This window comes from Lycorma delicatula, chromosome 5 (genome assembly GCF_047948215.1).
Source record: "Lycorma delicatula isolate Av1 chromosome 5, ASM4794821v1, whole genome shotgun sequence".
Classification (NCBI taxonomy): domain Eukaryota; kingdom Metazoa; phylum Arthropoda; class Insecta; order Hemiptera; family Fulgoridae; genus Lycorma; species Lycorma delicatula.
In genome coordinates, this window is record NC_134459.1 from 178460246 (window position 1) to 178474751 (window position 14506).

A 14506-nucleotide genomic window follows, 5' to 3' on the forward strand; every position below is an offset into this window, starting at 1 on the left:
CATCTATAACTATTTTGAAATAATAGAAAAACTGGAAGAACTTCATCTTAAGGAAAAGCCAGGACAGACAATTATGACATTGTTTTGTCATGACACTAATAACACGAAGGTTGTTGGTACAATTGGTACAAAAAGCAAGCGCAATACTAGTTCATCTAGACATGAAAATACATATGTTTTATGTGTTCTGCCGATGGCCAAATGACACCTCTTCTGTGTTTTTAAAGGTAAATATGTTACGGAAAATTGGGTAAATGAAAATGTACCAACACAAACAGCAGTTTCTGCAAGACCTCGAAACTGGATGGAAACCACCTTGTTTTATAATTGGTTTCGTGATGTTTTTCTGCCTAGCATAACTAAAAACAGCGGTATTATTAAGATATGATGGCCACACCAGTCATGTTTCTACACAATTGATCAGATTAGCTCAAGAAAATCAAATAACTAAAATGAAGTTACCATCTTACATGACACATGTACTCCTCCAACCATTAGATGATGCAGTATTTAAAAGTATGAAAAGTAATTGGTACAAAGCTCTCTCTAAGAGGCAGAGTGAAAATCCCTGTAAAAAAGTTCCAAAACAAATATTTGTTCAAATTATAACTAAGTTTGCACAAGACATACCCGCCCTTAATATAGTCAATGGGTTTAAGGTCACAGGAATTTATGATAAAGATAAACAAGGTCCTAACAAGGAAGCAAATCCTGTGTTAGTGTTTAAGGAAGATGATTTGCTTAGGTATAAAAAGAATCTGCCACAACTTAATATAGCACAGCTGGAAGCTGCTGCTTCTTCAGCCGTTTCACACTCAGAAGCCATTTCTTCCTCAGCCACAGTACAATTGGAAGCTGATACTTCCTCAGCTGCAGTAAAGCCAGTAGCAGAATGTACTTCCTCAGAATCAGAGATACAAGGGTGTAAAACCTTTGATGAGTTGTTAAAAATGATGAAAAAGAAAAAACCAGAAAATCCTGTGAAGAAGCGAAAAAGACTTGTTAAAAGCTGTGAAATTACCACAAGTAAAGATTATCTGTTAAAGAAAGAAGAGAAAGAGAGAAATAGAAAGGATGAAACTCAAAATGATGAAGAAAAAGAGGAAAATAACAATAGCTGTAATCAAATGAAATAAGTTGAATATTTTTAACATTAAGAATGAAAAGAATTTTGATGGTGGATCAAAAATTCCTTAAGATTTTTATTTTAATGACATTGTAGAAGAAAATAGAAAGGATTTTACAGATGAGAAGAAATTTGAAATGCTTTGTAATGGCGAGCAGTCTTATGAAGACTTGTTTAAACTAAAAAAAAAAATTGTTAAGAAAGTCGGGGTATATGCAGTCTTTATGTGCGAAGATGAATATTTCCCACGCAAAATGTTAGCCTTTCAGATGATCAACTAGAAATATCACCAACGTAGAAATCTCTTAAGTCCTGGAAGTGGCCAGATAAACTGGATATTTGGAAGTACAACTGGGAGGTCATTGGTGCAATTGAGGAATCAAAAATGATTTCTAGAAAAGGTTTTTTTTTATATTAAAGAACTAAAACATTTGTGGGATATCTAAGAAATAATGTGTTATAAAAAATTTAGTTTTTTTGTCAACTGTATTTTATCTTTCTTCTTTGTATGATTTTGTTAACTTAAATTATCAAGTTTGTGTTAGAAATATTCAATTCAGTATTTTGTACCCATAAAAGTGTTGTTGAATGTAAATTATACAACTTATTATACAATTATTAGATAAGTAATAAGCTCAGACATTCTTAACCTCGTTGTAAAATCAAGGCCCAGTTGCCCAACCTGACCTTATACCTTATAGATCCTATATCCTAGAGATTCCATGACATTCTGGTCAGCGTTTCTTACTTCCTGCAGACCCATAATGAGAATTTTGTGTTGGTCTATTAGATCAGTTATTATTTTTAGTTTATCAGTCTGCAAGAGTGAGTTTACATTGTATGTCGAAATGTAGGTGGTTTGCTTCAGATTGACTTTGGACTTTGTAATTTTCTTGTTCATGTATGTAGTGTTTGGGGATTCCAATGCTTCCGATCACATGTTATATTATAAGATATTATAAGTAGCAGCCAAGCATTTTCAAATACTGCCTCTTCTGAACTCAGGTGTTGCTTCGTTCAGCCGGTGGAGTATTTCTTAAAAGACCTTTAATGATTGACTGTCAAGGGGTCATCTATGGTGGGACTAGGTCCCTAGTTACAATTCTAGATATGATCTAGTGAGGTGTTAATGAAGTATGATATGATGATAAATGAAGCTGTAAGGTATGTTTTTTATTTAATTTTTTTTTTTTTTTTAGCCTCCAGGACCACCATTAGATATTGCTTCAGAGGATGAGATGAAATTTTGTAGCATGTGAAAATGCCATGCCTGACCAGGATTCAAAGCTGGAACCTCCAGATTTAGATTCAGTTCGTTAGACAATTTTCTCCTATTTGTTCCGGATATATCCAAGTGCATCTCGTGGAGGCTCAATAAAACTTTTTTTAAAGTTGTTATGTAGGAAAAAATTACAAACATTACACCCTTTCTTTTTCCTGTTTAGCCTTCGGCAATTACCTTTCAGATAATACTGGATGAATGAGAATGATATTTATGAGTGTAAATGAAGTGTGATCTTCTACAATCTCAGTTCGACCATTCCTGAGATGTGTGGTTAATTGAAACCCAACCACCAAAGAACACTGGTATCCACATCTAGTATTCAAAGCAGTGTAAAAATAACTGACTTTACTAGGACGAACACTGGAACTCTCGACTTCCAAATCAGCTGATTTGGGAAGACATGTTCACCACTAAACCAACCCTGTGGGTTTAAACATACACCCTAGAACAGTGTTTCTCAACCTATGGGGTGCGTTCCCCTAGGGTGGTGTAATAATAAGTAGGGGTACGAACATATCGAGAAAAAAAATGTTATTTAAAAAAATTTATTAATTTACTGATAGGAATGTAAAACAAAATACATTCTGACATAATAAATAATAAAATAAACATTTACACTGATAAAATACAATTATAAATAAGATTGTGTCAGTACTGCACAATGTATTTACGAGGCATATTAATAAAGTAAGAGCTGTCGGCTTATATTTAAATATTAGGAGGTCCAAACACAGTTTCACACATGCAGAGCCATCTATCAGCTATTTATGAAGCCACTACAAATGCTGTTTCGATTCAGTAGTTGTTTGCCTGCCGGTGAATGCAGATTGTGATATCTGTGGCAATCATTTCCCCCGCCAGTTGTGAAGTGCACGCTGTAATTCGATTTTTGTACGCAAAAGGATCTTCAGCTGCTGAAATTCATCAGGAGTTGTGGCTAGTGTATTGACAAACAGTAAAGAGTGAAGGAAAGGTTAGACAATGGTGTTGAGAATTTAAAAATTGCTGCACAAATGCGCATAACAAAGACCAGAGTGGCAGGCCCAGTATTCAGATCGACAAAATCATTGAACAAGTGAACCAAAAACTGCGATGTGATCAGTAACTGTGTTCAGTAAAATGTGTTCAGTAACTGATGATTAGTGCTCTGGCTGATGAATTTCTACATGTTGGATGTACGTATATCTACACGATTGTCATAGAAAAGCTTGGATATCACAAATTGTGTACTGAAAATGCTCACTGACCAACACAAACAGCAAACAATGTGCAGCAGACGAGTGTTTTTGGACTGCTATCGGCAAGATGGAGATGATTTGTTTTCCCACATTGTTACGGGCTATGAGATATGGATATCTTACACCAATGCAGAATCGAAACAACAATCAATGCAGTGGAGCCATTCAAGTTCCCCAAAACCAAAAAAGTTAAAGCAAGCTCCATACTCGAGTCAATAAATATTGGCTACCATTTTATGGGACGAAAGGGGCGTCACTTTGTTTGATTTCATGGAACATGGATCAAATTACAGCTGATACGTACAGCAAAATGCTCACTAAACTGAGATGTGCGATCCAAGATTGACAACGTGGGAAACTGTCATCCAGTGTAATCCTTCTTCACAACAACACACATCCTTACACCACTGCCTTAACCAAAAAGAAGATCCAAGATTTTCATTGGGAACTTTTTGACCACCCTCCATATAGTCCCAACCTTGCACCTAGCAACTACTTCCTCTTCTTGCATTTGAAAAAGTGGTTTGGTAGACAAGTTTGAAAACGATCAGGAACTCAAGACTGCCATTGTCAACTGGTTCAATTCCTAGGTGGCAAACCTCTACGCAGAAGAGTTAAAGAAACTAGTGCAGCGTTACGAAAAGTGCTTAGTTCTGAATGGCAATTATGTGGAAAACTGAAGTAGATATGTAATAAACTAAAACTGTGTCACTGCAAGGGATGATGTGGCTATTTGGGACATCGGCGGCAGGCTTGCCTGGCAAGTGTTTGAGAGGAGAAGAGGCCTGGTCTTGGTCGGATTGGCTGAGGCAGTGATCAGCAGGTTATATATTTCTCCAAACTGTGACCTTAGAGAATATGAGGATTCTGTTTTAAGTATACAGGAAGTACTAGTTACGACTATCAAGAGGATTATTCTACTTAGAGACTTCAACTGCAAAGCGGTGACTGCAGGCGGTCCTTATACGAATCACTGGGGTGAGGTCCTGATGGAGATGACGGAGGCACTGGGCCTCTACAGCATTAAAGATGGTTTGCCCACTTTTGAGGCTAGAGGGTACACTTCCGTACTCGACCTCACAATCTTGGATAGCAAATGGGACCATGAAGCGTGTGAGTGGTGGCTGCTGGCAAATGATACTGCCAGCGACCACTATGCTACATTGCTGGAAGTCCACGACTCAACTTTCAGGGTAAGAGACCGGGGATTGCTCCCTAAAATTTCCCACCAGCAGGCGAATACGATTACCAATAGTGTTATGACGAAAATTAAGGAGGGCATACAATTGATCCCACAGGTTCTTCAGGCCGTCGTTCGACAGGAGATGGCTAGACTGCCATTCCATTGCTCGGAGTGGCATGACCAGCGAGTCACAGCAGGCATCATAGGTATGGTACCTGGCAACCTCATCATACACACGTAAGCTTTTTCTTCCAATAACTGGAAAGCACTGGAACAGTTTTCAAAGGAAATACTGAGAAGTAAGGATGCCAAAGGAAGGAGATGAGGATTCTAAAGTTAAGTCTTGAAACTGCAACTGTTTGGCAAAATTATCTCCAAACACAGTTTCTACAATCTCAACTGTAGCTGGCAAAATAAGCTCTTCACCAATGCCGAGAGGCTTTTTACCTCTGGCTATTTTATATTAAACTTTGTTAAAGGCAAGTACAGTTTGCCTCTAACAATTTTTGAAGAATTCTCAGGGTTTGTTAACGTACTCACTATGAAGCGTTTGCAAATGTCATTTAAGTTTATTAGGTTTCATGCTGTCTGCTGCCAAAATTTTTGAGCAAATGACACCACAAGGGTCTTTCTTCGTCATTTTCTTCTGTAATGGTAAACCCAAAATTTAAGTATTCTTGAGAATATTTTCTTGATTTTTTTTTCAGAACCACAGTCGTCTGTGCACTTGTGCATGCTTTATTATCATCTAATATTTCTTTATGCCCAGTTAGAAATTTATCCACGATTCTGTATAAATCTACTGCCTTGAATATTTAATACCATGAATTGCAATTAACACACAAATTACAACATACACATTCACAACAGATTCAATAAGGATAGAAGGATCGACTCGACTGAAACTGGCTGGAATCAAATGAGGTGCGCATTTATACATGTTTGAGCAGACGGTCATCCAGACATTCCAGAATGTTCGAGACAAATCAGACTGTTCAGAACTTATTGCAAAGCTACAAGAATGTCCGATATGGTGGATTTAAGAAGAGGTATTGAAGAGGATTGTCAATACAGCAGATTGGTGTTGCCAAATATAAATAAATTTATTCTTGGTAATTTGTAAGGTTTGTAATTAAGGTTGTAATGTAGCTTTAGCATCAAAATACTCAGAATACATTATTATTGTATGAGAAAAAGGGGCGCCACGATGAAAATTATGATTGACTATTGGGTCACAAATACTGAAAGGTTGAGAAACGCTGCCCTAAAGCATATATATATATATATATATACATATGAGAATAGAATAAATAAAGACACTCAAAATATTGCAAATACCATGCAATGGCCATAATATTAATTTCACTGATAAATTCTAAATATAACAAAAATTTATCTGAAAAACTACACTTAAAAATCACAAACAATATTGAAAAATCTAACTTAAAGAATATGTTGCACTTAAATATCAAAATAATTACACTAATAAAATAATAATTTCCTAAAAAATAATATATTTCTTATAAATCTGTTAAACCTATTAGTATATTTTTCATAATAACTAAAGTAAAAATAATAAATTTGAACTTAGTGGAATATATCTGATTAAATGTAATAATTGAGATATATATATATATACATATAGGGAGGGGGGGAATATATACACAGAGAGAGAGGAAAAACCACCAGATCTTAGTATAAGAGGTTTTCACTTCAATAATTATAAAAGAAGTAATATTAAGTTTTCAAATGTTACTCATCACCTCATACAAAATTAACAACACACAATTAATAACATATATAATTACTTAAGAGACAAATTGAAACAAATAATAATAATAAAGAAATAGATGTACTAGAAAAATATTATATTTGTAAATTTAAAAATCATAAATTAATGAATAAACAAACTGAATATGATAGTTCTTTATTTGAATTGGTTATACTGTTATTATCACGAATACTTTGAATAAGTACAGGGTGATTCAAAGAAACGGGAAATTTTGAAAGTTGTGTTGGTAGCCATGGGCGATTGGTACCACTTGATAAGTGGCCTCTCTAACCTAACCTGCCATTTAGTTGTCATGGATCCTTGGAGTGGTGCGCAACATGCATTTGCTATCAAAGCGTTTTACAAAAACAATGACAGTGTGGAGGGTGCGCGTAGAGAATTTCATCGTCATTTTAATCTGGGATGGCACGACTGTGTTCCATCAGCACATGCAATTAAAACACGAATATCTAATTTTGAGGAAACTGGTTCGGCAATGAAAAAGAAACCTCCAGGCCGTGAGCGAACCGTCCGTACAACGCAGAATGTTCAAGCTTTACAAGATGCTGTCACACGAAGTCCACATCGATCAATCCGTCGTCTCTCAGCATCTTTACAATCACATAGTTCAAGTGTTCGAAGAATGTTAGTGAAGGACTTGCAATAACCACCATACAAGTTGCAGATCGTCCAGGAACTGAAACCGAACAATGCAGTTGTGCGAGCACAATTCTGTAATGTAATGCTTCAGAAGATAAATGATAACGAAGAGTTTGTTCACGAACTGTGGATGTCAGACGAAGTGCATTCCATCTCAGTGACAAGCAAAATTTCAGATACTGGGCACAAGAAAATCCTACGCAGCTACACCAGCGTCCATTGCACCACCAGAAAGTGATCGTGTGGTGTGCTATGTCATCTTACAGTGTTATAGGCCCCTATTTTTTGAGGATGACAACGGTCTTGCGATTACAGTGACGTCGGCTCGTTACGTAGCCGTGTTTGAAACCTTTGTTGTAGAACAACAAAAGAGATTTCCACCAATTCTTAACACAGCCTGGTTTCAACAAGACAGAGCAAGATCACATACTGCACGAATATCGATGGCAGCTGTACGCCGATTGTTTGGACAACGTGTCATTTCACGAAATGGTGGCATTAGATGGCCTCCAAGATCGCCTGATCTCTCAGCTTGCGATTATTTTTTGTGGGGTCACCTTAAAAGCAAAGTGTTCCACAGTAGACCTGCTACAACGGAAGAACTGAAGGCAAAGATCCGAGAAGCAATTGTGGAAATTCCAGTTGAGATGTTACGTCAAACCACGAACAATTTAACGAAGAGACTTCGTGAAAGTTTACGTAGAAGAGGAGGTCACCTGGAAGATATCATCTTTAAAAAATAAACTACTAAAATGAATGTATCCTAAAAATGGCAACATTTGTACAATTTCATGAAATAAAATTCATTTTCTAAAAAAAATTTTTCATTAACGTTATTTAATTTTTTAATATTCCCTTTTCTTTGAATCTGCCTGTATTATAGTTACTATTATACCACGATATATGAAGAAGATTTTATTATGACAAAGGACATTATACTGATATTTTATGTGTAACCTTGTAATTCTAATTGCGATGAAGTAATTTAGCTTTGAAAGCTCTTTGGTTAGGTAAGTGATCTTACCATTTATTGGGTGTAATTGGTGGTTTTGGTATTATGTCGAATTATTTTATATTATTCAATACAGTGGATGTAGTATGTTTGAGAAAATATATATCTATAAATGATCTTTTCTACGACCATCTTTTTTTTTAAGTTTCAGCTCTGACTTGGCCCATTGGTACCAATGAAGAGACTTACCAGCATCTTCAGTTTGGAGCCATTATTTGATTCAAACAGGAAGAAAATGAAGCTATTTTGTTGAACTATGTAATGGCAAACATTTGTTATACAAAAAATCTATTTTTACACACTGACCACACCTCCATTTCATGCTACAAGTTATAACAGGTTACTAAACAAATTTTTAGAGTACAGAATATTTTATTATAAAACTCATTTCTTGTTACAGCTTAATAGGAAGTTCCCAGCAAATTTTAAGAGTAAATAATTTAGTTATTACTCTAATAAAGTTTCTCATGGAATCATGAGATTAAAAACCCTGCAGAGATTTTTTGTATTGGCAATGGATAAGCAAATACGTAACTTGGATTTATTTAAATATTAATTATATATTTACTACAAACCAAATGAATACAATAAAATTATTGGACAAGAACTAGGGCTTGCTCTGAAAATTGATTTTATCGATTACAAATTATTAATATAAGTATTTAAGTATTTTTACATAAAACAAATATGATAATAATTATTTAAAACAGTTTTTTTTTCTTCCCCGGTATGACTGACTTCTTTATTTCCTACTCTGGACCAATTTTTAAGCTAACATATCTCTTACATTCCATTTGCTAACTCACATTCCATTTCATACATTCCTAAATTTATCTTTCATTATTATTTTTGCCCCTACACTTACATCTAGAATCAAACTCACCAGACCTTAGTATAATGTACGAACCATCAGCTTCATATCTTTTTACAAAACTATGCTAAAAATTCCTCTTGTCTTCAATTTATCTTAAAACGTCAATTCATTCTCTATCAACCTACATGGATTTTTTTTTCATTCTGTCAGCCTACACAGTAGAGTGATAGCATCTGTACCTTTTACCCAGGAGGATCTGGGTTTGAATCTTTGTAATACTTGGCATTTTTCATACATTTGAAAATGAATTTAACATCCAAATAAAAAAAAGATGGAAATGTAATCAGGTGTAGGCCTTACTACCAGAGAGAGAATAAATAAATAGCACATCCTAAACGCTTTTATTTGATTCTTCACTGTTTTTCTAGCTTCCCTTACCATCCATTTTTCACTGTCAAAGTTATGCTACATACAAATATTTTTAACAATTTTTTATTTTCCTGAATCTATTACTGATATTGGCAGATTTTTTATCGGCATAATAGCTCACCTGTCTTATATAAGTCTGCTTTAGATATCTTATTTACAGAAGACAATTAAATCAATTTTCTGTTCACATCATTCAACCAAAATAATACTGGTATTTATTTTGTCACTTCTTATGTCATCAATTTGATGAAATTAAGAAGTTGATAAATAGAGTTAAATAGAAAATAATTTCCTAAGGCTAAAACAAAATGGTAAGCGGTGATCTATTGTCAGTTAACAACTATAATATTTCAAAACTATACCATACTATTACTAGTATACTATACTATTTACTAACTAGTAGAGTACACTACTATACTTTACTATACTAGTACAATATTACTAGTTTATTATAATAGTACTTTACTGTACTAGTAAAGTATACAATACTATTTTAACTATACTATTTCAAAAATATTTGGTTGAAAATATTTTGCATGTCAATCTTTTTCAAAGTTTTCAGTTTATATTTCATCAGTTGAGTCTACAGAGTTTTAATTGAGTAATTCTCTATAAGTTAAAGTAGACCTTAATGTTATGTTAATTTATAATATTAGCATTACAAATACAATAAATGTGCGTTATTTTAATCAGGATAAAATTAAAAATTAGTAAAAACATACCAGCCATAGTTTTAATCCCCTGTGTTCGAAGTTCTTTATCGGCCATGTTACACATATACCTTAATACCTTTGAACGAAGAGGAACAAACAGTTCCATGATAGAACGAAAATTTAACCACAACTTTAGATTACAGACTACTGCAATTATAGCATGGGCAACAGCCACAGGCAAAATCTGATACTCAAAACATGATGTCATTGCTTCAACACCACCGTTCCTAAATAAACAAAAACAACATGTAGTCATTATTCAGAAAAATGTAAAACAATAGAAAAAGGTACACTTTTTTCAGTAAAACCTTAGCTAAAATATAGAAAAATTAATTTTTTTTTCAAATACTAGTTGCCAAAGAAAATAATTAAAACTTTTAATTTATTACTGTTTAATAATTAAAACGGCTATTTATTCATTTGGTACTTACGTATTAACGCCACCGCAGCTACAGCTTTATTTAAAAACAAAGTAGTCAATCGGATTTCGGTGGAAAATGGGCCGAAACAGATTCAAAACAGAATATAAATGGTTATTTATATTTATTTATTTTATAAATATAATTTAACCAAACTTAACCTACACTGGTCGGTGTTAATTAGTCAAGGTTAGTGAGCGAAGCAAGCGTTGGTTAAGTTTGGTTAAATTATATTTATAAAATAAATATTAATTTATGTTAAACTCAATATCGGCCCATTTTCCACCGAAATCCGATTGACTACTTTGTTTTTAAACAAAACTGTAGCTGCGGTAGCGTTAATACGTAAGTACCATTCATTTTCTTAATGTTATACAAACTTGGGATTTCAAAATAAAATAATGAAACTGAATGGTGAAGGTGGATGATTTGAATGTTAATTAAACAGTCTTATTTATAATTTAATAAAATAACAAGTCTACTTATAAGTTAACAAGTCTTCTTATAATTTAATAAAAATTTATTCACACTAGAAAATATTTTTGTTCAACATTATATACACTAGGCTATAAAAACAGAACCTGAGGCACCATCTCACAGCTAAGGTTGTACTTGTCGAGAAATGCCTTGTGAACATAACCAAAGCTCATTCAGTTTGAGTAAGCAGTTCATGTTGTATATCTGTTTTTGTAAAGGTATTTAATTAGCGTCTATTGTAAGATTCTTAAAAAATGGAAAAACATAAAATTTTGTTTTTTGCTTTAAAAATGGCTACAGAAACATGCGAAATGATAATACACACACGGTGATGAAGGTATGTCTCATTTATATGGTTTGCTGATTTCGCAGTTCAAAAGTGGTTTGCTCATTTTCATGATGGTTGAAAGTAATTAGAAGAAAATGATAAGGAACAGTAACTTGGTTTTCATAAAACCACGGATTGGTTCCTGTTCCACAACAATGTGACACCTCATACAGCCATCTCTGTATGACAGTTTTGGGTCAAACAATAGGTGACAAGTGTTGAACATCCTTTATACTGGCCAAATATAGCACCTGCAGACCATCATCTATTTCCTAAACTAAAGATGGCCTGAAGGGTGAGCAGTTTGAGTTTATAGGTACCATAGAAGAAAGTGTTACTACCGACCTAAGGTGATTCCCAAAGACTTCTCTAGGGCCTTTAACAACCTTTACAACCGATCTAAACATTTTATCTTGTTGAAAAAAGACTATGTAGAAGCTTACGTACTAATTTTTTTTTTAAATTTTGTTTGTTGTTTTTACCCTCAGTCCTGGAACCTTTTGTACAGACTATGTACAGTCTGAACAATGAACATATCAGACGTGGAAGTTACAAAGTAAACTTTTTTACGACACACAAAAAGTGATCAGAATAAACCTAATTTAAGAAAAAAATATATATTTTTTAGCACAGGAGTAATGTTTGTTCTAAAGCGGCTACATTCTTACCTGCAAAATAAGCAGACATTTCTCAATAAATGAATCGGTATTTCAAGATCGTGTAAATCACAATATATGCTTAGAGCAGCCGCTTCTTGTTGAGTAAGTTCTTCCATCTTGGTTTGCAGGCTCTGTTTATAAGCAACATACAATGGAAAATTTAAAAGGAAAACTTTAGCTAAAAAATGCAGTAATTTTTCCATTTCAGATATTGTCCATAATTCAGATTCATCACCCGTACTGATGCAACAGCTATTATTACCGCTTTCCTTTTTTCCTTTCTCAACCCCATTTTTTTCTTTTTCTTCTTCCTTCTTTTTGACTTTTTCCTTATCTGTCTCCATCTCAGACTCAGTGTCACAATCACCACCAACATCCTCTTTTGATCCCGCTCTAACATTATCAGTTCCACCTCCTGTAAAATTAATTTACTTCAAATAAAAATAAAATTAATTCCAATAAATTAAATGAAAAAAACAGGCAATATAGTGAATTAAATCTGAACAAATAGGGTACAGTATATTTCACAGAAACTAGGGTACAGTATATTTCACAGAAACTAGGGTACAGTATATTTCACAGAAATGAACTTAGCAAGAAATTGATTTGGGAAGAATAATCATCTAGATAAAGAAACAGTTATAATGTAGGAATATAAGAAATGTTGACACTGAAATATATACAAAGAGAAAATAAACAAATAGAGCGCTACCACCACCAAATAATCTTTAAAATCAATAGCCAATAGATGCCTTGACAAGGCTTCACAGAACATGTCAACATCCATGATACTTACGGGTTGTAATATTACAAATTCTTCCATTAATAAAAATAAATAATGTATAATTAATTTTCCAACTTCATGTCAAAACTAAGTACTATAAATAAAAAATATAAAGTGCCTACATTATTATAATACAGAATTATACACAGTAATACAACACATGCTGACCTGCAAGGTGAAATGCATCCCTGCCTTTCATCCAGGTAGTTCTGAGTTTCAATCTCAGTCAGGCTTGGCATTTTTTATATGCAAAATTCATCTATCGTAAAGTAACTGTAATTGAGTATAAGCCTGTTGTTACTTCAAAATAATTAAATTTATATATATATATATATATATATATATTATTGTTTTATTATTTAATTATTACTATATTAATTTAATGGGTGATTCAAAATGGACCTCACTACTTTAAAAGTATATAAAAATTTATTTAGCTATCTCATAAGTACTGAATTTGGCCACCAGCAATGCAAAAAATTAATACATTTACTGGTATGGAATACACTCGCTGTGTATTTTGGTTTCACAATTTGCAGTTCAACATAATTTCCGTAGTGTAAGGTGGAGATCTTCCTAGTAGGCATATTTTTCATTCTTGGCACCAAACCTTCATCGAGACAGGTTGTGTAGTTAAACATACAAAATCACCAGGACACCCCTGAAGCTGCTGTGGAACAACTCGGAGAAAGCTTTGCATGTAGTCTGAGGAAATTAACTTGACATGCACTTGAAGCCACAAACTAACTGTGGTTCAAACGCATAAAGAAGAACAAAATTGCTCGCCTGCAGTTTTATGTGAAAAGGATGGTTAGAATTGCAGACAACAATACATTTTTAGACGATGTAACTTTTAGTGATGACTCAACGTTTCACAACAGTGGCAAGATGAACAAGATGATAAAATTACCAAATTAACACAAATAATCGATTTTCACACAATCCCACATCATCAGTTGGTATTCAATTTTATAATTACATCAAAATCATCATTTTTAAAAAATTAAAAATTTAGAATCGCCTAACTATCACTGTTTTATAATCCTGAAACTCTGCTATGTACAAAAACACACAACTCTGCTCCCCATACTAGAATGATATAATTTTAAAACATTGTACTGTCCTTTGTTCATAACATTGTTGCCTACCATCATAATTTACTATGTTTTTAATTAAATCATCATCATCTTCAAATGTGATCTGGTGGTTCATCATTTTATATTTTTGTTTAAATTTATAAATGAAATATTTTTCAAGAACATTCATTTTTTTATTGTTACTAGAAACTTGCAAAATCTCTAAATTATTTTTACAGTTAAGATAACTTTACTTTCTGTTTACTGTGTTATGGTGGGTAAGTTTTATTTAACATTATATTTAATTAGAAAAGTGGTCAATATGTTGATGAATTATATGTTGTTCACAAATGCTAAACGAGAAAAAACCATATTCAAATTCTATAAACTGTGTTTGAAATTACAAGGGTAAAATAACAGAAAAATAAATAACTATACAGCAAAAACGGTTTATTAAATAAATAAAATTTTTGTCTACTTTTTCACATAATCTCCACCAACTTCTCTGCACTTGTTCTACCTTTTTACGAGT

At 33.4% G+C, this 14506-nt stretch overlaps 1 protein-coding gene across 2 annotated transcripts in view; it reads right to left on the reverse strand.

The window, feature by feature from the left end:
* The window catches only part of puf (ubiquitinyl hydrolase 1 puf), a 405361-nt gene that overhangs the window by 339724 nt on the left and 51131 nt on the right, over window positions 1-14506 (reverse strand). For both annotated transcript variants that reach the window (XM_075367624.1, XM_075367623.1), the window contains exons 4-5: window positions 12124-12529; window positions 10241-10458 (exon numbers count right to left, since the gene is read on the reverse strand). In XM_075367624.1, the coding sequence (XP_075223739.1) occupies window positions 10241-10458; window positions 12124-12529 (624 nt within the window). The remainder of the gene's footprint in view (window positions 1-10240; window positions 10459-12123; window positions 12530-14506) is intronic.